The sequence below is a fragment of the Dryobates pubescens genome, unplaced genomic scaffold (assembly GCF_014839835.1).
Source record: "Dryobates pubescens isolate bDryPub1 unplaced genomic scaffold, bDryPub1.pri scaffold_78_arrow_ctg1, whole genome shotgun sequence".
Taxonomy (NCBI): domain Eukaryota; kingdom Metazoa; phylum Chordata; class Aves; order Piciformes; family Picidae; genus Dryobates; species Dryobates pubescens.
In genome coordinates, this window is record NW_026530797.1 from 17,331 (window position 1) to 45,166 (window position 27,836).

The 27,836-nt window shown below is 69.4% G+C and overlaps 2 protein-coding genes across 2 annotated transcripts in view; both read left to right on the plus strand.

Annotated features, from left to right (window-relative positions):
* LOC128899837 (protein Wiz-like) overlaps positions 1-12,880 on the plus strand; it is a 16,700-nt gene extending 3,820 nt beyond the window's left edge. The window contains exons 2-10 of the mRNA XM_054179546.1: positions 2,142-2,312; positions 3,452-3,961; positions 5,933-6,472; positions 8,463-9,002; positions 10,452-10,698; positions 10,761-10,824; positions 10,869-10,956; positions 11,526-11,709; positions 12,687-12,880. Coding sequence (XP_054035521.1) covers positions 2,142-2,312; positions 3,452-3,961; positions 5,933-6,472; positions 8,463-9,002; positions 10,452-10,698; positions 10,761-10,824; positions 10,869-10,956; positions 11,526-11,709; positions 12,687-12,849 — 2,507 coding nt within the window. The 3' untranslated portion in view covers positions 12,850-12,880. The remainder of the gene's footprint in view (positions 1-2,141; positions 2,313-3,451; positions 3,962-5,932; positions 6,473-8,462; positions 9,003-10,451; positions 10,699-10,760; positions 10,825-10,868; positions 10,957-11,525; positions 11,710-12,686) is intronic.
* A 4,278-nt stretch (positions 12,881-17,158) lies between these two features.
* AKAP8L (A-kinase anchoring protein 8 like) lies at positions 17,159-27,621 on the plus strand. The gene is made up of 13 exons (XM_054179544.1): positions 17,159-17,190; positions 18,611-18,643; positions 19,302-19,515; positions 20,310-20,609; positions 20,723-20,817; positions 22,348-22,403; positions 22,839-22,891; positions 22,963-23,073; positions 24,541-24,682; positions 25,287-25,392; positions 25,855-25,985; positions 26,611-26,706; positions 27,091-27,621. Exons 1-13 carry the CDS (start codon positions 17,178-17,180, stop codon positions 27,523-27,525), a joined length of 1,785 nt encoding a protein of 594 aa, XP_054035519.1. The 5' UTR covers positions 17,159-17,177; the 3' UTR covers positions 27,526-27,621.
* The last annotated feature ends 215 nt before the right edge of the window (positions 27,622-27,836 follow it).

Consider the following 27,836-nt stretch of genomic DNA (forward strand, 5'->3'; position numbering starts at 1 on the left):
TGGGGGCTCCACCACTGCCCCTGGGCAGCCTGGCACAGCCCTGCAGGGAGCTCAGCCTGCCCTGGGGGCAGCTCCAGGCTGCTCCCCCCCTGCTGCCAGCCCTCAGGGGGAGACCCTCAGAGGTCACCCAAGGTCCTGGCAGGGAGCTGCAGAGAGCAGGGAGGGCTTGGAGGGCTCTCTGCTCTTCCTCCCCAAGGGAGCTGAGGAGGAGGAGGATGGGGCTGGGCTGGGGGCGTGAAGGGGTCCATGGGGGGACCCCAAGCCCAGACCCCTGGGGTCCTGTGGGGCTGGGGCATGAGGGGGTCCATGGGGGGACCCCTGGGGTGCTGTGGGGCCAGAGGACCCCCATGGGGCTGAGCTGGGGGCATGAGGGGGTCCATGGGGGGACCCCAAGCCCAGACCCCTGGGGTCCTGTGGGGCTGGGGCATGAGGGGGTCCATGGGGGGACCCCTGGGGTGCTGTGGGGCCAGAGGAGCCCCATGGGGCTGGGGGCGTGAGGGGGTCTATGGGGGGACCCTTGGGGTCCTGTGGGGCTGGGGGTTTGAGGAGGTCCAGGGGGGACCCCGAGCCCAGCCCCCTGGGGTGTTGTGGGGCTGGGGCCTGAAGGGGTCCATGGGGGGACCCCGAGGCCAGGCCCAGGCCTTGTCCTGTACCCGAGGGCCAAGAGCCGAGCCCGGGGGGCTCAGGACACACCGCACTCGGGGGTTGGGGTGGGGAAGGGTGGGGGTGGGCGGGGGTGCGACCCCCGGGGCCCGGCCCCGCCGCAGCCTCCTCCGCTCGCCGCCTTCCGCTCGACCCGCTCGGCGCTCGGCGCCTCCTCCCTTGTGGCCGCCGCTCGCTGTCTCGGCGCTCGGCTGCCCTCCCCTGGCCGCTGGCCTCTCCCTCCCTGCCGCCGCTCGCGGTCTCGGCGCTCGGCTGCGCGGGGCGCGGCGCGCGGGGCGGGGGGGGGCCGCGCGGCGCTCGCGCGCTCGGCGCTCGCCGCCGCGCCCTGGCGGCCGCCCCGCGTGCGCCGGAGCCAAGATGGCTGCCTCCACCTCCGCGCCGCCCAAAGCCGCCAAGGCGGCGGCGCCGGCGCCGCGGCCCCGCGACCGCGAGCGGGGCGGCGACGGCGAGCCCGAGCCCGAGGCGCCGCCCGAGCCGGGTGAGCGCCCCCCGCCCCCCCTCACACCCCCGCCCCGGGATCCCTTTCCTCCCCCCCCCCCCCCCTTCGCCTCCCGCCCCTCACGCAGCGCCCGGGGCCCACCCGCGGGCCGCCCCCCTCCCCCCCCCCCCATTTCCATCCCCTCCTCCTCCTTCTCCTCCTCCTCTTCCTCATCCTTCCCCCCCCCGCCGCAGCCGTGGGGGCGACCCGCGGCCGCCGCCGGTTCCGGGGCCGCGATCCGGAGGGGGAAGGGGGCAGGGAAAGGCCTGGTGGAGGTCTGGGTGGCCGAGCCGCCGCCCTCCTTTGTCCGTACCCCGCGCCTGGCTTTGTCCCCCCGGGCCTGGCTTTGTCCCCCCGGGCCTGGCTTTGTCCTCGGCAGAGCCCCCCCGGCTGGGCCCCCCCGGGCCTGGCTTTGTCCCCCCGGCAGGGCCCCCCCGGGCCTGGCTTTGTCCCCCCGGCAGGGCCCCCCCGGGCCTGGCTTTGTCCCCCCGGCAGGCCCCCCCGGGCCTGGCTTTGTCCCCCCGGCAGAGCCCTGGGGGGGTTGGGGGGCGTGGGTTTGCGATTTATCTTCTTCTCCCCACCGCCCTGCATGGGGAGGGGGCTGGGGGGGAGCCACGGACACGATCCGGAGTGGGGAGGGGGGATGCCCCTGGCACCGCCCCGGGGTGGGAAGGGAAAGCCCCCGGGAGGGGCTGCCGGCCGCGGACCCCCCCCGCAGGGCGGGGAGGCCAGGCCCAGCCTGCCCCCAGCCCTGACCCCCCCCAGCCCTGACCCCAGCCCTGACCCCCCCCCCCCCAGCCCTATCCCCAGCCAGGAGCTGTCCCCATCCCTGACCCCCCCCTGGCTGGTGGTCTCCCTGGCTGTGGTCTCCCTGGCTGTGGTCTCCCTGGCTGTGGTCTCCCTGGCTGTGGTCTCCCTGGCTGTGGTCTCCCCCCATGGCTGTGGTCTCCCCCCATGGCTGTGGTCTCACTGGCTGCCCTTGGTCTCCTTCTCCTGGCAGTGCTGGCTCCAGAGGATGAAGAGCTGGTGGCCATGGAGGTCGGCTCCCCTCCCCCTCTCCCCAAGAAGAGCCTCCCCAGCGGGCAGCTGGAGCAGCCCCCCCCCAGGCTAGGGACCAAACTCTCTGCTCCTGAGCCCCCAGGCAGCAAAGCAGAGCCTCAGGACCCCAAAAGTGAGTATCTGCCCCAGGCCCTGCCCTGGAGCCCCCCCAGGACCCCCTGGAGAGCTTCCTTGGGTGGGACCTGAGCTGCTGCTGCCCTGGAGCCCCCCCAGGGCCCTCTGAGAGCCTCCTTGGGTGGGACAGCAGCTTCTCCTCCCCTGGTTAGAACCAGGTTGGAGCAAGCTGGGGTCGTTCCCCAGCTCCCTGCTCATCCCTGTGGCCTCCTCTGGGCTCCTCCAGGAGCTCTCTGGCTGCTGTCCCCTGTTGAGGCCAGGCTGGGAGCAAGCTGGGGTCGTTCCCCAGCTCCCTGCTCTCCTCTGTGGCCTCCTCAGAGAGGCTCTCTGGGTGATGGCCTCTGCTCTAGAGGTGTTGAGGCTGGGAGCAGGCTGGGGCCATTCCCAGCTCCCTGCTCATTCCTGTGGCCTCCTCTGGACTCCTCCAGGAGCTCTCTGGGTGATGGCCTCTGCTCTAGAGGTGCTAAGGCCAGGTTGGAGGCTGGGAGCAGCCTGGGGTCATTCCCAGCTCCCAGCTCCCTGCTCCCCTCCTCCTCCCCCTCAGTGCCCCCCGGCTGCTGTCTGCCGCCGGGGCCGCGCCGGGGCCCGCTGCCCGGCCTCCCGCCGAGCCTGCCCAGGCTGAGCCTGCCCAGGCCGGGCCTGCCCCCTGCCTGCCCAGGCTGAGCCTGCCCCCTGCCTGCCCAGGCTGAGCCTGCCCCCTGCCTGCCCAGGCTGAGCCTGCCCAGGCTGAGCCTGCCCCCTGCCTGCCCAGGCTGAGCCTACCCAGGCCGAGCCTGCCCCCTGCCTGCCCAGGCTGAGCCTGCCCCCTGCCTGCCCAGGCTGAGCCTGCCCAGGCTGAGCCTGCCCCCTGCCTGCCCAGGCTGAGCCTGCCCCCTGCCTGCCCAGGCCGGGCCTGCCCAGGCTGAGCCTGCCCCCTGCCTGCCCAGGCTGAGCCTGCCCCCAGCCGGCCCCCTGCCTGCCCCCTGCCTGCCCCGGCCGAGCCTGCCCCCTGCCTGCCCCCTGCCTGCCCGGCCGAGCCTGCCCCCTGCCTGCCCCCTGCCTGCCCCCTGCCTGCCCAGGCTGAGCCTGCCCCCTGCCTGCCCCCTGCCTGCCCCCTGCCTGCCCAGGCTGAGCCTGCCCCCTGCCCGCCCCCCGCAGCCCAGAGCCTGACGACCTGCGAGGTGTGCGGCGCCTGCTTCGAGACGCGCAAGGGGCTGTCCAGCCACGCCAGGTCGCACCTGCGGCAGCTGGGGGTGGCGGAGTCGGAGAGCAGCGGCGCCCCCATCGACCTGCTCTACGAGCTGGTGAAGCAGAAGGGCAAGCCCGAGGCCGCCGCCCTGCTGCCCCTGCTGGCCAAGAAGCCTTCCTCCTCCTCCTCCTCCTCGTCCCCCAAGGAGGCCTCGCCGCGCCCCGCCGGGCTGCTGGGGCTGGGCAAGGCCGGCGAGCGGCCGGAGGGAGCGGTCAACAAGGCCATCAAGTCCCCCCCGGGCTTCTCCAAGGGCCTCTCCCAGCCTGGCTCCCCCCTGCTGAAGAAGATGGCGGCGCTCTCGGGCTCCCCCCCGCCCAAGGGCCTGGAGGAGAAGAGCTCCAAGCTGGCCCTCAGCCCCCTGCAGGGCTCCCCCGGCGCCCAGTGGCCGCCGGTGGACGACGAAGGACCTCTCAACCTCAGTGAGTCGACCTCGGCCTCCCTGCTGGGGGGGGGAGGGGGGGGTTGGTGTCTGCCCCTGGGGGGGGTTGGTGTCTGCTCCTGGCGGGGGTTGGTGTCTGCTCCTGAGTGTCAGCTGGTAGCAGGGGAGAGGGAAGGACCTCAGGGTGCACCAGGAGAGCTTTAGGTTGGGTGTTGGAAGAGCCTTCCTCACTCAGAGAGTCAGCTGGGTGGGCTTGAAGCTCCCTTCCAGCCCAACCCCTTCCTGGAGTCCACCTCCAGAGCTCCCTTCCAGCCCAACCCCTTCCTGGAGTCCCTCTCCAGAGCTCCCTTCCAGCCCAACCCCTTCCAGGAGTCCACCTCCAGAGCTCCCTTCCAGCCCAACCCCTTCCCTGATTCCACCTCCAGAGCTCCCTTCCAGCCCAACCCCTTCCTGGAGTCCCTCTCCAGAGCTCCCTTCCAGCCCAACCCCTTTCTGGAGTCCACCTCCAGAGCTCCCTTCCAGCCCAACCCCTTCCAGGAGTCCACCTCCAGAGCTCCCTTCCAGGAGTCCACCTCCAGAGCTCCCTTCCAGCCCAACCCCTTCCTGGAGTCCCTCTCCAGAGCTCCCTTCCAGCCCAACCCCTTTCTGGAGTCCACCTCCAGAGCTCCCTTCCAGCCCAACCCCTTCCAGGAGTCCACCTCCAGAGGTCCCTTCCAGCCCAACCCCTCCCAGGAGTCCATCTCCAGAGCTCCCTTCCAGCCCAACCCCTTTCTGGAGTCCACCTCCAGAGCTCCCTTCCAGCCCAACCCCTTCCCTGATTCCACCTCCAGAGCTCCCTTCCAGCCCTCTGAGATACTGAAGGCCTTGGTTGGATGAGGCTCTAGGGGGAGGTTGAGCCTGGCTGCCCCTGGGGGCTCCTGCCCCCCCCGGGATGGTGTCCCTGTGGCAGCAGTGGGTGGGAGGTTAGGTCTGGCTCACCCTTGGGGGTCTCTGCCCCTCCATGACGGTGTCCCTGTGGCAGCAGCGGGTGGGAGGCTGGGTGTGGCTCCCTGGTGGGTGTCTGCACCCATGGGTGACGCTGTCCCTGTGGCAGCAGTGGGTGGGTGGGTGGCTGGGCGTGTCTCCCCGGTGGGGGTCCCTACCCACCCGGGATGGTGTCCCTGTGGCAGCTGGGTGGGAGGCTGGGTGTGGCTGATCCTGGGGGTCCCTACCCACCCATGATGCTGTCCCCGTGGCAGCGGCGGGTGGGTGGGAGGCTGGGTGTGGCTGATCCTGGGGGTCCCCGCCCACCCCCGGTGACGCTGTCTCCGTGGCAGCGGTGGGTGGGTGGTGGCTGGGTGTGGCTGATCCTGGGGGTCCCCGCCCACCCCCCAGTGACGCTGTCCCCGTGGCAGCGGTGGGTGGGCGGTGGCTGGGCGTGTCTCCCCGGTGGGGGTCCCTACCCACCCGTGACACTGTCCCTGAGGCAGCAGCGGGTGGTGGCTGGGTGTGTCTCCCCAGTGGGGTCCCTGCCCACCCCCGGTGATGCTGTCCCCCCGTGGCAGCGGCGGGTGGGCGGTGGCTGGGCGTGTCTCCCCGGTGGGGGTCCCCGCCCCCCCATGACGCTGTCCCCGTGGCAGCGGCGGGTGGGCGGTGGCTGGGTGTGGCTGATCCTGGGGTCCCCGCCCACCCCCGGTGACGCTGTCCCCGTGGCAGCGGTGGGTGGGCGGTGGCTGGGTGTGGCTGATCCTGGGGTCCCCGCCCACCCCCGGTGACGCTGTCCCCGTGGCAGCGGCGGGTGGGCGGTGGGTGGGTGGTGGCTGGGTGGGGCTGATCCTGGGTCCCCGCCCACCCCCGGTGACGCTGTCCCCGTGGCAGTGGCGGGTGGGCGGTGGCCGGGCGTGTCTCCCCGGTGGGGTCCCCGCCCACCCCCGGTGACACTGTCCCCGTGGCAGCGGCGGGTGGGCGGTGGCTGGGTGTGGCTGATCCTGGGGGTCCCCGCCCACCCCCGGTGACGCTGTCCCCCCGGCAGCGGCGGGGGCGGAGCCGGCGCGGGACATCCGCTGCGAGTTCTGCGGGGAGTTCTTCGAGAACCGCAAGGGGCTGTCGAGCCACGCCCGCTCCCACCTGCGCCAGATGGGCGTCACCGAGTGGTACGTCAACGGCTCCCCCATCGACACCCTGCGCGAGATCCTCAAGCGCCGGCCCCCGCCCCGCCCCGGCCCCCACCCCCACAAGGCCGTGGCCAAGACCCTGCTGGCCGGCCTGGGGGCGCTGGACCCTCGCGGGGCCGCCGGAGAGCTTCACCTGCAGAGCGTCGCCAAGAAGGTGCCGGCGGCCGGCGGCGGCGGCAGCCCCCTGGGGCAGTCTCCTACCTCCTCCCCGCCCCCTCCCACCGCCAGGAAGATGTTCCCCGGCCTCTCCCCTCCCCCCTCCCTGCAGAAGAAGCTCAAGCAGGACCACGTGAGGGTGGAGATCAAGAGGGAGATGATGGCAGGAGGGCTGCACGGGGAGCCGCACCCCGCCGAGCCGGGCTGGCCGCCGCGGGACGACCTCTCCCCTCTCAACCTCTGTAAGTGCCGCGGGGCCGGGCGGCCGCCGGGGGGCGCCGGGGGGCGGGAGGCTGCTCCTGCGCGGGGGGGGCCTCAGTGACCTCCTCCTGGCTCCAGCACATCTTCTGCTCATCTGTGGAGCTAAGCTGGGACCAAGCCACCTTTGGGTTGGGCTTAGACCTCTCCAGTGGTCTCCTCCTGGCTCCAGCACATCTTCTGCTCATCTGTGGAGCTAAGCTGGGACCAAGGCACCTTTGGGTTGGGCTTAGATCTCTCCAGTGACCTCCTCCTGGTTCCAGCACATCTTCTGCTCATCTATGGAGCTAAGCTGGGACCAAGGCACCTTTGGGTTGGGCTTAGACCTCTCCAGTGGTCTCCTCCTGGTTCCAGCACATCTTCTGCTCCTGCTGTGGAGCTAAGCTGGGACCAAGCTCCCTTTGGGTTGGGCTTAGACCTCTCCAGTGGTCTCCTCCTGGTTCCAGCACATCTTCTGCTCCTGCTGTGGAGCTAAGCTGGGACCAAGCTCCCTTTGGGTTGGGCTTAGACCTCTCCAGTGGTCTCCTCCTGGTTCCAGCACATCTTCTGCTCTTCTTTGGAGCTAAGCTGGGACCAAGCTCCCTTTGGGTTGGGCTTAGACCTCTCCAGTGACCTCCTCCTGGTTCCAGCACATCTTCTGCTCATCTATGGAGCTAAGCTGGGACCAAGGCACCTTTGGGTTGGGCTTAGACCTCTCCAGTGGTCTCCTCCTGGTTCCAGCACATCTTGCTCACCTTTGGAGCTAAGCTGGGACCAAGCTCCCTTTGGGGCCCAAGCTCCTTGGGGACCAGGCCGTGGGGGTCTGCTCCTCCTGTGGGATGTGCTGAGCCTTGTCCTCGGTGCTCTCCTCCTGTTCCTCCTCATCTTCTGCTCCATCTGTGGAGCCACTTGGGACCGAGCTCCTCGGGGCCCAGGCCATGGGGGTCTGCTCCTACTTTGGGTCAGGCTGGGAGCTCTCCAGTGATCTCCTTCTGGTTCCTCCTCATCTTCTGCTCCATCTCTGGAGCCATTTGGGACCAAGCTCCTCGGGGCCCGAGCTCCTCAGGGCCCAGGCCATGGGGGTCTGGCCCTACTTTGGGTCAGGCTGGGAGCTCTCCAGTGATCTCCTCCTGGTTCCTCCTCATCTTCTGCTCCATCTGTAGAGTCACTTGGGACCAAGCTCCTTGGGGCCCAAGCTCCATGGGGGTCTGCTCCTACTTTGGGTCAGGCTGGGAGCTCTCCAGTGATCTCCTCCTGGTTCCAGCTCATCTTTTGCTCCATCTCTGGAGCCATTTGGGACCAAGCTCCTTGGGGACCAAGCTCCTCGGGGCCCAGGCCATGGGGGTCTGCTCCTACTTTGGGTCAGGCTGGGAGCTCTCCAGTGATCTCCTTCTGGTTCCACCACATCTTCTGCTCCATCTGTAGAGTCACTTGGGACCAAGCTCCTTGGGGCCCGAGCTCCTCGGGGCCCAGGCCATGGGGGTCTGCTCCTACTTTGGGTCAGGCTGGGAGCTCTCCAGTGATCTCCTCCTGGTTCCAGCTCATCTTCTGCTCTGTTGTGGAGCTCAGTTGGGACCAAGCTCCTTGGGGCCCAAGCTCCATGGGGGTCTGCTCCTACTTTGGGTCAGGCTGGGAGCTCTCCAGTGATGTCCTCCTGGTTCCTCCTCATCTTCTGCTCCATCTCTGGAGCCACTTGGGACCAAGCTCCTTTGGGGACCAAGCTCCTCGGGGCCCAGGCCATGGGGGTCTGGCCCTACTTTGGGTCAGGCTGGGAGCTCTCCAGTGATCTCCTCCTGGTTCCTCCTCATCTTCTGCTCCATCTCTGGAGCCACTTGGGCCCAAGCTCCTCGGGGCCCAAGCTCCTCGGGGCCCAGGCTCCTCGGGGCCCGGGCTCCTCGGGGCCCGGGCTCCCGGGGGGCGGCGCGCTGAGCCGCGGGGCAGGGAGGCGCTGCCGCCGCGCGGGGCCCTCGCCAAGCCCTGCCCTGTCGCCCACAGCCTCGCGGGCGGAGCCGGTGCGGGACATCCGCTGCGAGTTCTGCGGGGAGTTCTTCGAGAACCGCAAGGGCTTGTCCAGCCACGCCAGGTCCCACCTCAGGCAGATGGGGGTGACCGAGTGGTCGGTCAACGGCTCCCCCATCGACACCCTGAGGGAGCTCCTCAAGAAGAAGGCCAAGCCTTGCGCCATCAAGAAGGAGCCTCACGCCCCCGGCGCGGAGCCCCCCGCGGCTCCCGGGGAGGAGGGGCCGGAGCCCAAGTCCCCTCCCGCCAAGCTGCTCCCGGGCCTGGCCCTGGCGACCCTGGGTGGGAGGACGGGGAAACCAGGGCCCGGAGGCGCCGGCCTGAGCCCCCGGGAGGGCATCTCCTTCTCACCTCTGTCTGGTAAAGCCCAAGGAGGGTTCCTGACGCCGCTGTCGGCCAAGCGACCGCTGCAGGACGACCGGCTGGGAGCCCACGGCGACGCCAAGCACAAGGCCTTCCTCCAGAGCGAGCTGCCCTTCAAGGCCAAGGCCCTGCACGAGAAGGCAGCACACACCTGTGAGTGGGGGCGCCTGGGGGGCACCCCGGGGGCGGGGGAGGGGAGCACCCACAGCCCGCTGCTGGCGGGGGCCCTCGGCTGCGGCGCGTGGCGGCCGAGGGGGAGGGGAGGGACAGGAGGGGAGGGATTGTCCACCCTGGGGAGGCTCCAGGCTGGGGCTGAGGGGATGGAAAGGGACTGCTGGAAAGGGCCTGGGGGGCTGGAGAGGAGGCAGCAGGGCTCAGGTGGCTGAGGAGGACAGCAGCAGCCTGGCCTGGGGCAGGGTTGGATGAGGCCAGGGTTGGATGAGGCCAGGGTTGGATGAGGCCAGGGTTGGATGAGGCCAGGGTTAGATCAGGTCACGGTTGGGTCAGGTCAGGCTTGGGTCAGGTCACGGTTAGATCAGGTCAGGGTTGGATGAGGCCAGGGTTAGATTAGGTCAGGTCTGGATGAGCCCAGGCTGGACGAGGTCAGGGTTGGACGAGGCCAGGGTTGGATGAGTTCAGGCTGGATCAGGTCAGGGTTGGATGAGGTCAGGGTTGGGTCAGGCCAGGGTTAGATCAGGCCAGGGTTGGATGAGGTCAGGGTTAGATCAGGTCAGGTCTGCATGAGCCCAGGCTGGATGAGGGCAGGGTTGGATCAGACCAGGGCTGGATGAGCCCAGGCTGGATGAGGGCAGGGTTGGATCAGACCAGGGCTGGATGAGCCCAGGCTGGATCAGGTCAGGGTTGGGTCAGGTCAGGGTTAGATCAGGCCAGGTCTGGATGAGCCCAGGCTGGATGAGGGCAGGGTTGGGTCAGGTCAGGGTTGGGTCAGGTCAGGGTTAGGTCAGGGTTAGATCAGGCCAGGTCTGGATGAGCCCAGGCTGGATCTGGTCAGGGTTGGATCAGGCCAGGTCTGGATGAGCCCAGGCTGGATCTGGTCAGGGTTGGATCAGGCCAGGTCTGGATGAGCCCAGGCTGGATGAGGGCAGGGTTGGATCAGGTCAGGGTTGGATGAGCCCAGGTCTGGATGAGCCCAGGCTGGATCTGGTCAGGGTTGGGTCAGGTCAGGGTTAGATCAGGCCAGGTCTGGATGAGCCCAGGCTGGATCAGATCAGGGTTGGGTCAGGTCAGGGTTGGGTCAGGTCAGGGTTGGGTCAGGTCAGGGTTGGGTCAGGTCAGGGTTGGGTCAGGTCAGGGTTGGGTCAGGCCAGGTCTGGATGAGCCCAGGCTGGATCAGGTCAGGGTTGGATCAGGTCAGGGTTAGATCAGGCCAGGTCTGGATGAGCCCAGGCTGGATGAGCCCACCCTTGGTGAAACCACCTCACTTAATCCCCCCCTAGCTGCTTCCACGCCGGCTACCCCCTCCCCGGGCCGATCCCTCCCTCCTCCCTCCCCTTCCCCCCCCTCGCGCCGCCCGCCCCTCCCCCCGCCTGCCCCCCGCCGCCGGTAACGCTGCCGGGGCCGGGTGTGTGCTGTGCCCCGCAGCCTCGGAAGCCTGCTGCGAGCTCTGCGGGCTGTACTTCGAGAACCGCAAGGCGCTGGCCAGCCACGCCCGGGCGCACCTGCGGCAGTTCGGCGTCACCGAGTGGTGCGTGAACGGCTCCCCCATCGAGACGCTCAGCGAGTGGATCCGCCACCGGCCGCACAAGGCCGGCGCCTACCGCACCTACATCCAGGGGGGGAGGCCCTTCGCCAAGAAGTTCCGCAACGCCGCCCACCCCCGCGACGCCGACGGCCGCCGCATGGCCGCCGCCGCCGCCCTGGGCTTCCCCCGGCCCGCCGCCGCCGCCGCCGCCGCCGCCCTGCCGCCGCCGCCGCCGCCGCCGGCGTCGCCTTCCTGGGCAAGGGCTGCCCGGGAGCTGGTGCGCGGCGAGGCGGGGAAGCTGCTGGAGGCAGGAGCAGGAGGAGGGGCCGGGGCGGGAGAGGCCGCTGATCACCTCCCCCCTGTCCCTGGTGAAGCTGGAGGAGCATCAGCGCTCCAACATCAGCAGTGAGTGGGGGAGAGGGCTGCCGGGGGCTGCCCCTGCCCTGCGCCCCGGGGGGCTGCCCCCTGCCCCCTGCGCTCTGCCCGCAGGGCCAGGGCCCCCCCTGCGGTGGGCACTGACCACGTTCCCTCTTCTTGTTCCCCTCTCCCCTCCCTTCCTCTCTTCCCTCCTCCTCTCCTCCCTCCGTCCTCCTCTTCCTCCTCTTATTCTTCCTCTCTTCCCTCCTCTCCCTTTTCCTCTTCTGCTTCTTCTTCCTCTCATTTCTCTTTTCCCTCTTCTCCCTCCCCCTCCCACTCCTCCCTCCCCTCTCCCTCTTCTTCCTCCTCCCTCCCTCTCCCTCCTCCCTCCCTCTCTCTCCTCCCTCCCTCTCTCTCCTCCCTCCCTCTCCCTCCCTCCCTCTCCTCCTCCCTCTCCTCCCTCCCTCTCCTCCCTCCATCCTCCTCTTCCTCCTCTTATTCTTCCTCTCTTCCCTCCTCTCCCTTTTTCCTCTTCTGCTTCTTCTTCCTCTCATTTCCCTTTTCCCTCTCTCCTTCCCCCTCCCCCCCCCCCCCCCCCCCCCCCCCCCCCCCGGCAGAGTTCGAGCGGCGCCCGGGGCGGCCTCCGGAGCCGGGGGGGCCGGGGGCGGAGTTCCCGCAGAAGCTGGAGGAGGAGCCGCGGCCGCCCCCCCCCCGCGTGCGGCCGGTGCCGGCCCTGGTGCCGCGGCCCCCCCAGACCTCCCTGGTCAAGTTCGTGGGCAACATCTACACCCTCAAGTGCAGGTGGGGCTGGGGGGGCTGGGGGGGAGGGGAGGGGGGGGAGGGGGAGGGGAGGGGGAGGGGGACCCTGCCGCGGCTGGCAGCAGCCAGGGAACACAGCCCCCAGCCCCAGAGACCCCCTTGGAGCCCCAGGGAACACAGCCCCCAGCCCCAGGGACCCCCTTGGAGCCCCAGGGAACACAGCCCCCAGCCCAGAGACCCCCTTGGAGCCCCTGAGACCCCCTTGGAGCCCCAGGGAACACAGCCCCCAGCCCCAGAGACCCCCTTGGAGCCCCAGGGATCACAGCCCCCAGCCCCAGGGACCCCCTTGGAGCCCAGGGACCCCCTTGGAGCCCCAGGGATCACAGCCCCCAGCCCCAGGGACCCCCTTGGAGCCCCAGGGAACACAGCCCCCAGCCCCAGAGACCCCCTTGGAGCCCCAGGGATCACAGCCCCCAGCCCCAGGGACCCCCTTGGAGCCCCAGGGAACACAGCCCCCAGCCCCAGAGACCCCCTTGGAGCCCCAGGGAACACAGCCCCCAGCCCCAGGGACCCCCTTGGAGCCCCAGGGACCCCCTTGGAGCCCCAGGGAACACAGCCCCCAGCCCCAGGGACCCCCTTGGAGCCCCAGGGACCCCCTTGGAGCCCCAGGGAACACAGCCCCCAGCCCCAGGGCTCCAGCTGGACTCTCCCCTCCCCTCCCCATCCCCAGGGCTCCAGCTGGACTCTCCCCCCCCTCACAACCCCATCCCTAGGGACCCCCTTGGAGCTCCATAGGATCACAGCTCCATCCCCAGGGCTCCAGCTGGGCTCTCCCCCCACCTCCCCTCCCCATCCCCAGGGCTCCAGCTGGACTCTCCCCCTCCCCTCCCCATCCCCAGGGCTCCAGCTGGGCTCTCCCCCTCCCCAGGCCCCGGGGATGCTCTGTGCTGCCTTTCCCTGGGGCTCTGTTCCCTCTCCCTCCCTCTCTCCTCCCCTGACTCCCTGCTCCCCCCGGCCAGGTTCTGCGAGGTGGAGTTCCAGGGCCCCCTCTCCATCCAGGAGGAGTGGGTCAGGCACCTCCAGAGGCACATCCTGGAGATGAATTTTTCCAAAGTGGATGCCCTGAGGGGTGGGGAAGCTGCCCCTGCCCCCGAGCCTCCTGCCCTGGCCGAGGCTCAGTAGCCAGGAGCCCAGCCCCCAGCTCCCCCTTCGCCCCACATCCAGGGTTCCTGAGTTGTTATCCCCACCCCCCTCTCCCCCCTCCCCCCCCCCATTTTCCTTTGGTTTTCATTGGTTTTCTCCTTTTTCTCCTCCTTTTGGGAATGCTGGAGGAGGAGGAGGGAGGGGGAAGGGGGAAGGGACCTCCCCTCCTGCCCCTCTCCTGCAGCTTTCCTTCCCTCCCCAAGGGCTCTGGGGGGAGCGGAGGGGAGGGCAGGACACACAACCCTCCCCCCCCCCAGCCACAAGCACTACATGGATCAGGATGATCCCATGGGATCTGGGATGGGGAAGGGGAGGGGGAAGGGCCCCTTCCCCTCCCCCCTCTGTGTGGGGTGGGTTTGGGTCGGGAAGCCAAAGAGCAGAGCTGTGGCAGCGGCGACCCCCGGGGGGGGTCGGAGCAGGGAGGGACTTCCAGGAGGGCTCCTGGGAACACTCTGTGGATTTTGTACAGGATCCTTTGGACTCCATTGTAAATTCCAGGCAGGTTGGGTTGGGGCTTCTGGGAGGTGCTGTGGGGGGGGAGGGGAGGGGAGGGGGAGGGGGGGAGGGCTGCTGATTCCTTTCGCCGTAGGTGAGCAGGAAGCTTGGGCTGGCAGAATTCCCACGGGATCCAGGAGGTTTCCTTGGCAGGGTTGGCCCCAAATCCCTTTTCTTTCCCCCCCCCTTCCTGTTGGATTCCCAGCACACCAAACCCCCAAACTCTGCTGCTTCCTTCCCCCCCCCCACCCCCTGCCCACCACAGCCCAGCCCCAATCCCACTGGATTCCTGGGTTCGCTTCTCTGCCTCACTGCCCACATCCCCCCCCTGATCCCACATCTCACCCCTGATCCCACATCTCACCCCCTGATCCCACATCCCCCCCCTGATCCCACATCCCCCCCCTGATCCCACATCCCCCCCCTGATCCCACATCCCCCCCCTGATCCCACATCCCCCCCCTGATCCCACATCCCACCCCCTGATCCCACATCCCCTCCCTGATCCCACATCCCACCCCCTGATCCCACATCCCACCCCCTGATCCCACATCCCCTCCCTGATCCCACATCCCTCCCTGATCCCACATCCCCTCCCTGATCCCACATCCCACCCCTGATCCCACATCCCACCCCCTGATCCCACATCCCCCTCCCTGATCCCACATCCCACCCCTGATCCCACATCCCACCCCCTGATCCCACATCCCCCCCCCTGATCCCACATCCCCTCCCTGATCCACATCCCCTCCCTGATCCCACATCCCACCCCTGATCCCACATCCCACCCCCTGATCCCACATCCCCTCCCTGATCCCACATCCCCTCCCTGATCCCACATCCCCTCCCTGATCCCACATCCCCTCCCTGATCCCACATCCCACCCCCTGATCCCACATCCCACCCCTGATCCCACATCCCCTCCCTGATCCCACATCCCCTCCCTGATCCCACATCCCCTCCCTGTCCCCACATCCCACCCCTGATCCCACATCCCCTCCCTGATCCCACATCCCCTCCCTGATCCCACATCCCCTCCCTGTCCCCACATCCCACCCCTGATCCCACATCCCCTCCCTGATCCCACATCCCCCCCCTGATCCCACATCCCCCCCCTGATCCCACATCCCCTCCCTGATCCCACATCCCACCCCCTGATCCCACATCCCACCCCCTGATCCCACATCCCACCCCCTGATCCCACATCCCCTCCCTGATCCCACATCCCCTCCCTGATCCCACATCCCCTCCCTGATCCCACATCCCACCCCCTGATCCCACATCCCACCCCCTGATCCCACATCCCACCCCCTCATCCCACATCCCACCCCCTGATCCCACATCCCCTCCCTGATCCCACATCCCACCCCCTGATCCCACATCCCCTCCTGATCCCACATCCCCTCCCTGTCCCCACATCCCCTCCCTCATCCCACATCCCACCCCTGCTTCCCACCTCCCATCCCTATCCCTTCCCTCTCCCAACCCCATCGAGGGGAAGAACTCAGCCCCCTCCCCGTGGCAGATCCCAGAGGGCATTCCTGGCATTCCCAGTGGGATTGGGGCAGGCCTGGGGGGGGGGGAGGGGAGGCTCCAGCTCCCTTCCTTCCCTTCCTCCCCACAGTTTTCCTTCTCCCCCTTTCCCCTCTTGCTTTCTGCTCCCAGGTTTTGCCTCCCCCTAGCTCCATAGAATTCCCAACTTTTGTAAAGCTTTAGGATTGGGGTAGGGAAAACTTTTTTCCTTTGGACAATTCCCAGCAACTTCCCAGCTTTGTGGGAAGGCTTTTAACGGATTTGGGGTTTTGGGTTCCCCCCTTGGTTGTTTTTTATGTCCATGGTTGGGTTTTGGGACATCCTCTGGTGATTCCTGTCCCTGGGAATGTGGGAATGATGGATTAAATCCTTCTGGAAATGAGAGAGGAGTCTCTGGGAGCCTGGGGGAGGGGTTGGGAGGGGGATGAGGATGAGGGCTTGGATCCCTGGGATGGGGGACAGGGATTGGGATCAGACCTTGGTGCCTGGATGTGGGACAGGGACTGGGATCAGACCTTGGTGCCTGGATGTGGGACAGGGACTGGGATCAGACCTTGGTGCCTCGGGATGTGGGACAGGGACTGGGATCAGACCTTGGCCTTGGGATGTGGGACAGGGACTGGGATCAGACCTTGGCCTTGGGATGTGGGACAGGGATTGGGATCAGACCTTGGTGCCTGGGTGTGGGACAGGGACTGGGATCAGACCTTGGTGCCTGGATGTGGGACAGGGACTGGGATCAGACCTTGGTGCCTGGATGTGGGACAGGGACTGGGATCAGACCTTGGCCATGGGATGTGGGACAGGGACTGGGATCAGACCTTGGTCCCTGGATGTGGGACAGGGATTGGGATCAGACCTTGGCCTTGGGATGTGGGACAGGGATTGGGATCAGACCTTGGTGCCTGGGTGTGGGACAAGGGACTTGGGATCAGACCTTGGTGCCTGGTTGTGGGACAGGGACTGGGATCAGACCTTGGTGCCATGGGATGTGGGACAGGGACTGGGATCAGACCTTGGTGCCTGGGTGTGGGACAGGGACTGGGATCAGACCTTGGTGCCTGGATGTGGGACAGGGACTGGGATCAGACCTTGGCCATGGGATGTGGGACAGGGATTGGGATCAGACCTTGGCCTTGGGATGTGGGACAGGGATTGGGATCAGACCTTGGCCTTGGGATGTGGGACAGGGATTGGGATCAGACCTTGGCCTTGGGATGTGGGACAGGGACTGGGATCAGACCTTGGTGCCTGGGTGTGGGACAGGGACTGGGATCAGACCTTGGTGCCTGGATGTGGGACAGGGACTGGGATGTGGGTTTGAGCTTTGGGACATGAGGGCAGGGATTGGGATGAGGCCTTGGCCGTGGGCCCTGGGGACCCCCAGGCTCAGGGGACAGCAAGGTCAGGCTGAGGACAGCAGGGGCAGGAGGTGGCCTCCAGCCCAGGGGGTGGGGTGGGGTCACGTGACCCTGGACTTGGGGTCACCGTGGGGTCATGTGACCCTGAGCGTGGGGTCACAGGGGTCAGGGTGAGGTCACGTGACGCTGAGCGTGGGGTCCCGGGGGAGGGCGGTGTCGTGGCCGGGTCACGTGACCCTGAACGTGGGGGTCACGGGGGGGGGGGGGGGGGGGACGACACATCAAGTCACGTGACCCCGAGCTGGGGGTCCCGATGAGGTCATGTGACCCGGGACCAGGCTGCGACCTTTGACCCCCGGCTCCGGGGTCCCCGCGGCCAGGCCTCTGCTGCGGCCCCGCCCCCTGCCCGCCGCGCGGGGGCGCGCGGCTCCGCGGCACGCGGCTCCCCACGCGGGTGGGTCGCCTGCGTCCCCGCCCCCTCCGGGGAGGCAGCCAATAGGAGCAGGCGGGGCGGGGCCGGGCGGCTGCGCCGTGCTATTGGCGGCAGTGGAGCCGGCGCGCCCCCTGCCTGGCCAGTGACAAAGCAGGGCCCCGGCGGCCACACCCCCTCGGCAACGTGACATCCCCGGCGGCCAATCGGCGCTCGGCCCCGGCCGGGTCCATTGAGCGCGGAGCCCGCCGCGCCTCGACCGACGCCGGCCTCCGCCAATCGCCGCCGAGCGAGCCCCGGGGGGGGCGGGGAAAGCCTTTTCCCACGGCGCCCAATGGGAGGCGCGCCTCGGGCGGGGAGGTTTGACCAGGAGCAGCGGCTGACCAATGAGCGCGGGGCGGGCGGGGCGGCGCGGCCAATGGGGCGGCGGGGGCGGGGCGGCGGCCCGGCCGTGGCCGTCGGTGGCAGGAGGCGGCGGCGCCGCCATCATGAGCTACTCAGGTGAGGGGCGGCGGCAGCGGCGCAAGATGGCCGCCCCCGGGAGGCGGCTGCGGGCTCCGGGGGGGGCTCGGGGGGAGGCCGCAGCCTGGGGGGGCTGCGAGGGGCGGCGGAGGCTCGGCGGGGACCGGAGCGCCGAGGGGCGGCGGAGCCCCGGGGGGTAACGGAGTCCCGGAGGAGGTTAACGGAGCCCTGGGAGAGGTAACGGAGCCCTGGGGTTTAACGGAGCCTCGGGGGGTAACGGAACCCCGGAGGAGGTTAACGGAGCCCGGGAGGAGGTTAAGGGAGCCCCGGAGAGGTTTAACGGAGCTCTGCGGCGCCGGTGCCCGCCCGGTGCCCGCCCGGCTCGCAGCTCCCCGGGGCAGCTGAGCTCCGCTCCGGAGGCTTCCCCCGGGCGCAGGGCAGGAGCTGGAACTCTGCTCCCTGCCTGGGCTCGGAGCCGTTTGACCTTCCCCTTCCTCCTCCTCCTCCTCCTCCTCCTGCTCTGTTGTTCTCTTTCAGTCCTTTTATTGCCTTTCGGATTCCTTTGCTGCCTCCTGGAGCTCAGCTGGGGGCTGGGGGGCTATGGGTGGCCCTGGGGCTGGGGGTGGTGTGGGGCTGGGACTGGCCCTGGGGCATGGTGTGGGGCTGGGCATGGCAGTGGGGCTAGGGTTGGGTTAGGTGTGGGGCTGGGGCTAGTGTGGGGCTGGGACTGGCCCTGGGGCATGGCAGTGGGGCTGGGGTTGGGGTTGGCTCTGGGGCTGGGTTAGGTGTGGGGCTGGTGTGGGGCTGTGGCTGTCAGGGTGCCCCCAGCATGGCCCCCAGGAGCCCCAGGGGGCAGCTGCCCCCCCAGCAGGAGGCTCCACGACCTCCCTGAGGCCTCTGCAGCCTCCAAGCCAAGAGCTTGCTCCTGCTGGCACCTCCTGGGCTGCCCCTTGCTGCCCCTGGGCACAGCCCAGCCCCAGCCTCCTGCCCTCCCCCCTCCAGCTCTGGCCCCCAGGCAGGAGCTGCCCTCTGGGGCTGCTCTCCTGCAGGCCCCACAGCCCCAGCAGCCCCCAGAGAGCTGCCCTCAGCATCTCCTCAAGCTCTGCTGCCCCTTGGCCCAGCAGCTCCTGGCCTCTGCCCCCTGGGCAGCCCACAGCTGGCCCCAGCTCTGGGGCTGTGGCCTGGCTGGGGCAGAGCAGAGGGGCAGCAGCAGCTCCCTCTGGGCCCTGCTGCCCACACTCTTCCTCCTGCCCCCCAGCACAGCCCCCTGGGGACCTCCTGGGCCCCCTGGCTGTCCCCCAGCACTGCCAGGGGCTCCTTCCCAGCAGGGCCAGGAGCCTGCCCTTGGCCTGGCTGCCCCTCAGGAGCTTCCTCTGCCCTGCTCCAGCCTGGCCCTGGCCTCTCTCCCCCTCCCAGCCTGCTGCCCCCTGCTCTGTGACTGCTTTCTGCTCTCTCCTAGGCTATGGAGATTGGAACTCTGGCAGCAGCAGAGGTAATGCCCCAAGCCCAGGGCCCTGCTGGGGGAGGAAAACCACCCTGGGGCCATGGGGCAGGGCTGGAGCCCAGCCTGGGGCCGTGGGGCAGGGCTGGAGCCCAGCCTGGGGCCATGGGGCAGGGCTGGAGCCCAGCCTGGGGCCATGGGGCAGGGCTGGAGCCCAGCCTGGGGCCGTGGGGCAGGGCTGGAGCCCAGCCTGGGGCCATGGGGCAGGGCTGGAGCCCAGCCTGGGGTCTGTGGGGCAGGGCTGGAGCCCAGCCTGGGGCCATGGGGCAGGGCTGGAGCCCAGCCTGGGTCTATGGGGCAGGGCTGGAGCCCAGCCTGGGGCCATGGGGCAGGGCTGGAGCCCAGCCTGGGGTCTGTGGGGCAGGGCTGGAGCCCAGCCTGGGGCCATGGGGCAGGGCTGGAGCCCAGCCTGGGGCCGTGGGGCAGGGCTGGAGCCCAGCCTGGGGCCGTGGGGCAGGGCTGGAGCCCAGCCTGGGGTCTGTGGGGCAGGGCTGGAGCCCAGCCTGGGGCCATGGGGCAGGGCTGGAGCCCAGCCTGGGGCCGTGGGGCAGGGCTGGAGCCCAGCCTGGGGCCGTGGGGCAGGGCTGGAGCCCAGCCTGGGGCCCTGGCCCCGCTTTGGGCCCCGGCTGAGCTCTGGCCCTGGCTGCAGGCTACGAGGGCTATGGCTATGGCTATGGCTACGGGCAGGAGGCTGCCGGCAGCTATGGCTACGGCCTGGCCCCCGCCGGCTCCTGGGACCTCTCCGGCTCCGACGTGGAGATGGCTGCCGAGGGCGACCCCGGCCTGGCCAAGCTGGGGCAGCGCCTGGAGCTGGGCTCCCACCTGGAGCCTGAGCCCATGCAGGGCTCCCACTATGGGGACAGGTGAGGAGGGGGCCCCGGGGTGGGCTGGGGCCCGGGGGGGCTCCTGGCACAGGCCGTGGAGGTTCTGCCCTCGCCTGCCGGGGAGGGGGCTGGGGGCTGGGGGCTGCCAGGCTGTGCCTGGGGAGGGGGTTGGGAGGGAGAGGACCTTGGAGGTGCTGGAGGCCAACCCTGGAGAGCCAGCACCAAACCACGGCCCAGGGCAGCACCAAACCACGGCCCAGGGCAGCACCAAACCACGGCCCAGGGCAGCACCAAACCACAGCCCTCAGCACCAAACCACAGCCCTCAGCACCAAACCACAGCCCTCAGCACCACACATTCCAGGGTGGCAGCTCCAGAGCTCCCTCCCTCCCCAGCCCCTTCCCTGCTCCCTCTCCCCCCCCCCCAGCCCCTTCCCTGCTCCCTCCCCCCCCAGCCCCTTCCCTGCTCCCTCCCCCCCCAGCCCCTTCCCTGCTCCCTCCCCAGCCCCTTCCCTGCTCCCTCCCCAGCCCCTTCCCTGCTCCCTCCCCCCCCAGCCCCTTCCCTGCTCCCTCCCCCCCCAGCCCCTTCCCTGCTCCCCCCCCAGCCCCTTCCCTGCTCCCTCCCCCCCCAGCCCCTTCCCTGCTCCCTCCCCCCCCAGCCCCTTCCCTGCTCCCCCCCCAGCCCCTTCCCTGCTCCCTCCCCCCCAGCCCCTTCCCTCCTCCCTCCCCTGGGGCTGTTGGGCTGCAGCCTGGCTGAGGCTTGGAGCCGCCTGGGCCGGGGGGGAGGGGTCCCTGCGTGTCCCCTCCCCCATCCCCCTCTCCCCTCCCCCCCAGGTACGACTCCTTCGAGCCCTATGACTCCAGACCCTCCCTGCCGGACCGGGACCTCTACCGCTACGACTACGGCGAGGCGGAGCCGGACCCCGACCCCCCCTACGACCCCCCCTACGACCCCCCCTACGACCCCCCCTACGAGGGGGCTCCCCCTTACTACGCCAACCGCCGCGACCCCTTCCCGCAGCGCCCCCGGGAGGCCTTCGGCGGCCCCCGCGCCCAGCCCGGGCCGCGGGAGGGTCGCAACGGCCGGGCCCCGGCGCCCCCCTACCCCGGGGGCGGCCGCGCCGCGGGGCCGCCGTGGGGCGAAGCGGCTGCCGGCGGCGCCGCCAGGGGGCAGCAGGGAGGCGGCGCCGCCCCCCCCCCGCGGCTGCCTTCCCTCTTCTCCCACAGCATCCTCCCGGAGCCCGCAGCCCCCCGAGGCTTCCCGGGGGGCGCTCGCTGCGGGCCTGCCGCCCCCCGGCTCAGGGGCAGGAGGGGCTGGAGGGGCTGGGACGCAGACTTCAAGGTGAGGGGCGGGGGGGGGAGGGGGGGAGAGGGCATCACAGCTCCAGCAGGGCCCCCCGGGGGGTCTCCCTTCCCCCCCTTCCTCCCCAGCAGCTCCCCCTGGGGGGTCTCCCTCCTTCCCTGCTTCCCCTAGCAGGTCCCCCCAGGGGCCTCCCTATCCCCCCCCTCCCTTCTCAGCAGGTCCCCACTGGGGGTCTCCCTTCCCCCCATTCTTCCCCTGGGGTCTCCCTTTTCCCCCTCCCTCCCCAGCAGGTCCCCCTGGTGGTCTCCCTATCCCCCCCCCCCTCCTCAGCAGCTCCCCCTGGGGGGGTCTCCCCCCTTCCTCCCTAGCAGGGCCCCCCAGGGGTCTCCCTATCCCTCCTCCCCCAGACCCTTCCTTGCCCTTCCCAGGCCACTCTCCACCCCCTCCAGCTCCCCCTGGAGCTGAGGGCCCCCCAGCTGCCCCCAGCCCCCCCAGCCCCAGTGCCCCCCAGCCCTGGGCCCCATCCCTGCCCTGCTCCAGCCCAGGCTGCTGGAGGCCTCCTTGGCCTCCTGCTCCCTGCCCTGCAGCCTCCCTGGGGGGACCCCAGGGCAGGAGCCAGCCCTGGGTGCCCCTCCTGCCCCCAGCCCATGGCTGCAGCCCCCCCAGCAGGGTCACCCCACACCCAGCTGGGGCAGCTGTGGGGCTCCCAGCCCTGAGGCTGCCTCCATCCCCCCCCCTTGGCCCTCCCCAGTGCCCCCCAGGCTGGGGGGGACCATCCCTGCCCTGCTGCCCCCCACACCTTGGCTGCTCCTTGAGGTCCCAAGCTGCACCCCCTGCCCAGTGCCCCTTGGGGGCCTCTGGGGGAGGGGGGGGCTGCAGCAGACCCTTCCTGGGAGCCTCACCACCCCTCCCCCCCCCCCCCTTTGCTCTCCTGCAGCCTCAGAGGAAGAAGCTGAAGAAGGATCCTGGGGGGAAGAAGAGGAAGCAGCCTGGGGGCTGTGAGGACAGGGAGGAGAACTCAGACAACTCTGAGTCTGACAATGGTGAGGGGGGAGGGGCACAGCCTGGGGGGCACCAAGCAGCTGGGCAGGGTGGGGAGGGGCTTGGGGGGGGTTGGGGGGGGGGGGATTGGTTTGGGGCTGGGTTGGGGGAGTTGGGGGCAGTTTGGGGGCAGTTTGGGGGCAGGTTGGGGGGGGGTTGGAGCTGGTTTGAGGGGGTTGGGGTCAGTTTGGGGGGGTTGGGGGCAGTTTGGGGGGGCTGGGGGTGGTTTGGGGCTGGGTTGGGGGCAGTTTGGGGCTGGTTTGGGGGGGTTGGGGGTGGTTGGGGTCATTTGGGGGGGGGTTGAGCCTTTTGGGGGGGGTTGGGGAGGTTTTGGGGGTGTCTGGAGGCTTTAGGGGGGGGTTGGTTGTGGGGGGGTCCTTTTGGTGGGGGGGTCATGGGGTTGGGGGTGTTCCAGGGGGGTCTTTTGGGGTGTTCCAGGGGGGCTTTTGGGGGTGCTTCACCCTCCTGCCACGCTTGGAGCCCCCCCTGGGTCATTGCCTTGGTGCTGAGCTCTGTTTGGTGTCCCAGAGGAGGGCACAGAAGGAGAGTCAGGAGAGAAGGAGGAGAAGGAAGGCTCCAGGGGGGTGAGTGAGGCCCTGACCCCCCCAGACCCCCAACGTTTTGGGGGTGCAGAGCTCCAGCTGGGGAGGGGCCAGGGGGGGCTGGAAGCAAAATCTCTCTCTGGCTGGCAGCAAGCAGGGCAACCCCCCCCCAAAAACCTGACCCCCAGAGGGGGGGAACCCCCCCAGAAGCCAGTCCCTGGGGCCTGGTGCCCCCCAGAGGGTTGCATGGTGGGGGGTGGGGGGTGGGGGGTGGGGGTGAAGCCTCTCTCCTTCCCCCAGCCCCCTCCCCCTTGCTGGGCTCCCAGCTGAGAGCCCCCCCTGGGGTGCTGGCAGGGCTGCCCAGCATGGGGCTGGGGGAGCTGGGGCCAGGGAGGGGGCTGGGGGAGAGGGCAGCCCCCAGCCCCCAGCTCTTGGCTCAGCCCCAGAGGGCTTCACTTCCCCACCCTGCACTTCCAGGAAGGGGAAGAGGAGGAAGGAAGAGACTCAGAGAGAGGTGAGGGGGAGGCTGAGGCTGCCTCCAGGGTGCTGCAGGGCAGCTCCAGGCCTCTGGGGAGGGCCCTGAGGTGCTGCCTGCTCCTCCCCCCCCTGCAGGAGCTCTCTGCAGCCAGGAGGAGATCAGAGGCAAGCTGCAGGGGGGCAAGAAGGGGCAGGACAGGCAGAAGAAGAGGCACAGAGACCGCATGGTGGAGAGGTGGCAGCGGGGGGGGGGCTGGGCGGGGGGCTGGGGGGGTGGGGGTTGGGTGGGGGTTGGGTTGGGTTGAGGTTGGGGTTGGGTTGGGGTTGGGTTGGGTTGAGGTTGGGTTGGGGTTGGGTTGGGTTGAGGTTGGGTTGGGGTTGGGTTGGGGTTGGGTTGGGGTTGGGTTGGGGTTGGGTTGGGGTTGGGTTGGGTTGTGTGTGGGTTGGGTTGGGTGGGGTTGGGGTTGGGTGGGGGTTGGGTTGTGTTGGTTGGGTGGGGTTGGGTTGGTTGAGGTTGGGTTGGGTTGGGTTGGGGTGGGTTGGGTTGGGGTTGGGTTGGGTTGGGGTTGGGGTTGGGTTGGGGTTGGGTTGGGGTTGGGTTGGTTGGGGTTGGGTTGGGTTGGGTTGAGGTTGGGTTGGGGTTGGGGTTGAGGTTGGGTTGGGGTTGGGTTGAGGTTGGGTTGGGTTTGGGGTTGGGTTGGGGTTGGGTTGGGTTGAGGTTGGGTTGGGGTTGGGGTTGGGTTGGGTTGGGGTTGGGTTGGGGTTGGGTTGGGTTGGGGTTGGGTTGGGTTGGGTTGGGGTTGGGGTTGAGGTTGGGTTGGGTTGGGGTTGGGTTGGGGTTGGGGTTGGGGTTGGGGTTGGGTTGGGGTTGGGTTGGGGTTGGGTTGGGGTTGGGTTGGGTTGGGTTGGGGTTGGGTTGGGGTTGGGTTGGGTTGGGGTTGGGTTGGGTTGAGGTTGGGTTGGGGTTGGGTTGGGGTTGGGTTGGGTTGGGTTGGGTTGGGTTGGGTTGGGTTGGGTTGGGTTGGGGTTGGGTTGGGTTGGGGTTGGGTTGAGGTTGGGTTGGGTTGGGTTGGGTTGGGTTGGGTTGGGTTGGGTTGGGTTGGGTTGGGGTTGGGTTGAGGTTGGGTTGGGTTGGGTTGGGTTGGGTTGGGTTGGGGTGGGTTGGGGCCATGCTCCACCCCCTCCAGCTCCCCCTGGTGCTGAGGGCCCCACAGCTGCCCCCAGTGCCCCCCAGCCCTGGGCCCCATCCCTGCCCTGCTCCAGCCCAGGCTGCTGGAGGCCTCCTTGGCCTCCTGCCCCCTGCTGCCCCCTGCTGCCCCCTGCTGCCCCCTGCCTGCCCCCTCCTGCCCCCTGCCTGCCCCCTGCCTGCCCCCTGCTGCCCCCTGCTGCCCCCTGCCTGCCCCCTCCTGCCCCCTGCCTGCCCCCTCCTGCCCCCTGCTGCCCCCTGCTGCCCCCTGCTGCCCTGCAGGAGGCCCCCAGAGGCCTTGCTGCCCCTCAGGTCCTCCCTGCCAGGCAGCAGCCAGGCTGGGGGTGGCCTCCTCAGCGCCCCCAGGAGGGGAACAGAACCTCTGGGAGCTGCCTGAGCTCAGCTCCCAGCCCCCCAGGGCAGCTCAGGGGGGGCAGGGGAGCCGGGGGGGGGCCGGATCCCACCAGATCCCACCGGATCCCGCCAGATCCTGGAGCTGCTGCCCCTCCCCCCCAGGATCCAGTTCGTTTGCTCCCTCTGCAAGTACAGAACCTTCTACGGGGAGGAGATGAACTCCCACCTGGGCAGCAGCTTCCACCGCGAGCACTTCCGCTTCGTGGGCACCAAGCTGCCCCAGCAGACAGCTGAGTTCCTGCAGGTGAGCCCCAGGAGCCCCCCAGGGAGCCTGCCCCACAGCCTGCCCCACAGCCTGCCCCACAGCCTGCCCCACAGCCTGCCCCCCAGGAGCCCCACAGCCTGCCCCCAGCCTGCCTGCCCCACAGCGCTTCTGCTTCGTGGGCACCAAGCTGCCCCAGCAGACAGCTGAGTTCCTGCAGGTGAGCCCCAGGATGCCCCCCAGGGAGCCTGCCCCACAGCCTGCCCCACAGCCTGCCCCCCAGGAGCCCCACAGCCTGCCCCCAGCCTGCCTGCCCCCCAGCGCTTCTGCTTCGTGGGCACCAAGCTGCCCCAGCAGACAGCTGAGTTCCTGCAGGTGCCCCCCAGGGTGCCCCCCAGGCTCTGCCCCCCAGGCTCTGCCCCCCAGGCTCTGCCCCCCAGGCTCTGCCCCCCACCCTGCCCAACCCAGCCAAGCTCAGCTCAGCTCAACCCCAGCCTCAACTCAACCCAACCTCAACCCAACTCCAACCCAACCTCAGCCTAAGGAGCTGGGGGAGGGGAGAGGTTGGAGCTGGAGGGGAGGTTGGAGCTGGGGGTGGGGGGAGGGTGGGGGAGGGGGAAGGTGACTCTGGGCCTGTGGCCCCCAGGAGTATGTGGCCAACAAAACCAGGAAGACCGAGGAGCGGCGCAGGGGCATCGAGGACATCAACGCAGTCATCCAGCAGATCTACAGGGACCAGGACCTCACCCAAGGTGCCCAGGAGGGGCTCCTCCCCCCTGGGGCTGGGGGCTCCTCCCCCCTGGGGCTGGGGGCTCCTCCCCCCTGGGGCTGGGGGTCAGAAGAGTGGAGGGCAGAGAGCTCTGGGTGCAGTAAGGGCAGAGGCAGGGAGGAAGCTGAGCCCCCAGCCCCTGCTGCTGCCCCCAGCCCCTGCTGCTGCCCCCAGCCCCTGCTGCTGCCCCCAGCCCCAGCTGCTGCCCCCTGCCCCTGCTGCTGCCCCCAGCCCCTGCTGCTGCCCCCTGCCCCTGCTGCTGTGCTGCCCCCAGCCCCTGCTGCTGCCCCCAGCCCCAGCTGCTGCCCCCTGCCCCTGCTGCTGTGCTGCCCCCAGCCCCTGCTGCTGCCCCCAGCCCCTGCTGCTGCCCCCTGCCCCTGCTGCTGCCCCCTGCCCCTGCTGCTGCCCCCAGCCCCAGCTGATGCCCCCTGCTGCTGCCTTGCAGATGTGGGCATGGAGCACTTCCTGAGGAAGGTGGAGGCTGCTCACTGTGCTGCCTGTGACCTCTTCATCCCCATGCAGTTTGGCATCATCCAGAAGCATCTCAAGTCCCTGGACCACAACCACAACCGCAGGGTGAGGGCCAGGGCCGGGGCCTGGGCTGGCACAGGCAGCCCTGGGGCTCCCCTCCCCCCCCAGCAGGGTGCCCCCCAGGGCTGGCAGTGGGGCTGTGGCTGTCAGGGTGCCCCCAGCATGGCCCCCAGGAGCCCCAGGGGGCAGCTGCCCCCCCAGCAGGAGGCTCCACGACCTCCCTGAGGCCTCTGCAGCCTCCAAGCCAAGAGCTTGCTCCTGCTGGCACCTCCTGGGCTGCCCCTTGCTGCCCCTGGGCACAGCCCAGCCCCAGCCTCCTGCCCTCCCCCCTCCAGCTCTGGCCCCCAGGCAGGAGCTGCCCTCTGGGGCTGCTCTCCTGCAGGCCCCACAGCCCCAGCAGCCCCCAGAGAGCTGCCCTCAGCATCTCCTCAAGCTCTGCTGCCCCTTGGCCCAGCAGCTCCTGGCCTCTGCCCCTGGGCAGCCCACAGCTGGCCCCAGCTCTGGGGCTGTGGCCTGGCTGGGGCAGAGCAGAGGGGCAGCAGCAGCTCCCTCTGGGCCCTGCTGCCCACACTCTTCCTCCTGCCCCCCAGCACAGCCCCCTGGGGACCTCCTGGGCCCCCTGGGGGACCTCAGCCCAGCTCTCTCTGGGTGTCCTTCCCCTCCCCTGCAGGCCATGATGGAGCAATCCAAGAAGTCCTCCCTGGTGGTGGCCAGGAGCATCCTCAACAACAAACTCATCAGCAAGAAGCTGGAGAGGTATCTGAAGGTAGGCCCTGGGGGCAGCTCTGGGGGTGCCTCCACAGAGGCCCTGGGGCTGGGGGCAGCTGGGGTCACCTGGGGTGGTTCTGGGGTCAGCTGGGGTGGTTTTGGGGTCAGCTGGGATGGTTTTGGGGTCACCTGGGGTGGTTCTGGGGTCACCTGGGGTGGTTCTGAGGTCACCTGGGGAGGTTCTGGGGTCACCTGGGGTGGTTTTGGGGTCATTTGGGGTGGTTCTGGGGTCACCTGGGGAGGTTGAGGTCAAGCCAAGGCCTCCACAGCCCCTGGGGTGCCAGCCCTGGTGCTGGGTTCCCCAGGCAGGAGCTGCTCCCTGGGTGCTGCTGAGGAGGCTTTGCTGGCAGCAGCCCAAGGGTTGTCCTCCCTCTCTCCCCAGGGGGAGAATCCTTTCACAGACGATGCAGAAGAAAAGGAGGAGCATGAGGAAGGAGAGGGAGGAGCTGGTGGCCCTGCAGAGGAAGCAGCAGCAGGAGATGGAAGCAAGGAGGAGGAGGAGGAGGAGGAGGCAAATGTGGCAGGAGAGAAACTGGAGGAGGAGGAACATGGAGGAGAGAGCCTAGGGGAGGAGAAGCTGAAGGAGGAGGAGGAGGAGAAGCCTGAGGAGACCTCAGGGGCAGAAGGAGCCAAGGAGGAGCCACAGGGAGCAGGGACAGAGCCTGAGGGCCCAGCAGAAGGAGCTGCAGCAGCAGGCAGGGAGCCTGCTGGGGGCCCTCAGCCTGGGCAGGAGCAGCAGCAAGCAGCAGCAGAGGAAGAGGAAGAGGAAGCAAGCCAGGAAGCTGCTGCAGCACAGGAGGAGGAAGCTGCTGAGTGACCCTGGGGAGGGAGCTGGAGTGACCTCTCTGTGCTGGGGGCAGGCAGCAGAGGAGCTGTGAAGGCCACAGGAGACCTTCCTGGGGGTCCCTTCTGCTCGGCCCCTGGCGGCAGCAGCAGCCTGGAGCGGCACAGGGCTGGCCTGGGGCCTGCCCTGGGGGAGGGGAGGGGGGGGGGGGGGGGGGGGGGGGGGGGGGGGGGGGGGCAGGGGGGCAGTTGGCTTTTCTAACCCTTTCTAGTAGTAGTTCTGTGCTGTCTGGTGGGTTTCTAGGTGGCTTGGGGGCCAGGAGGAGAATCCCCTCCCTCCCTCCC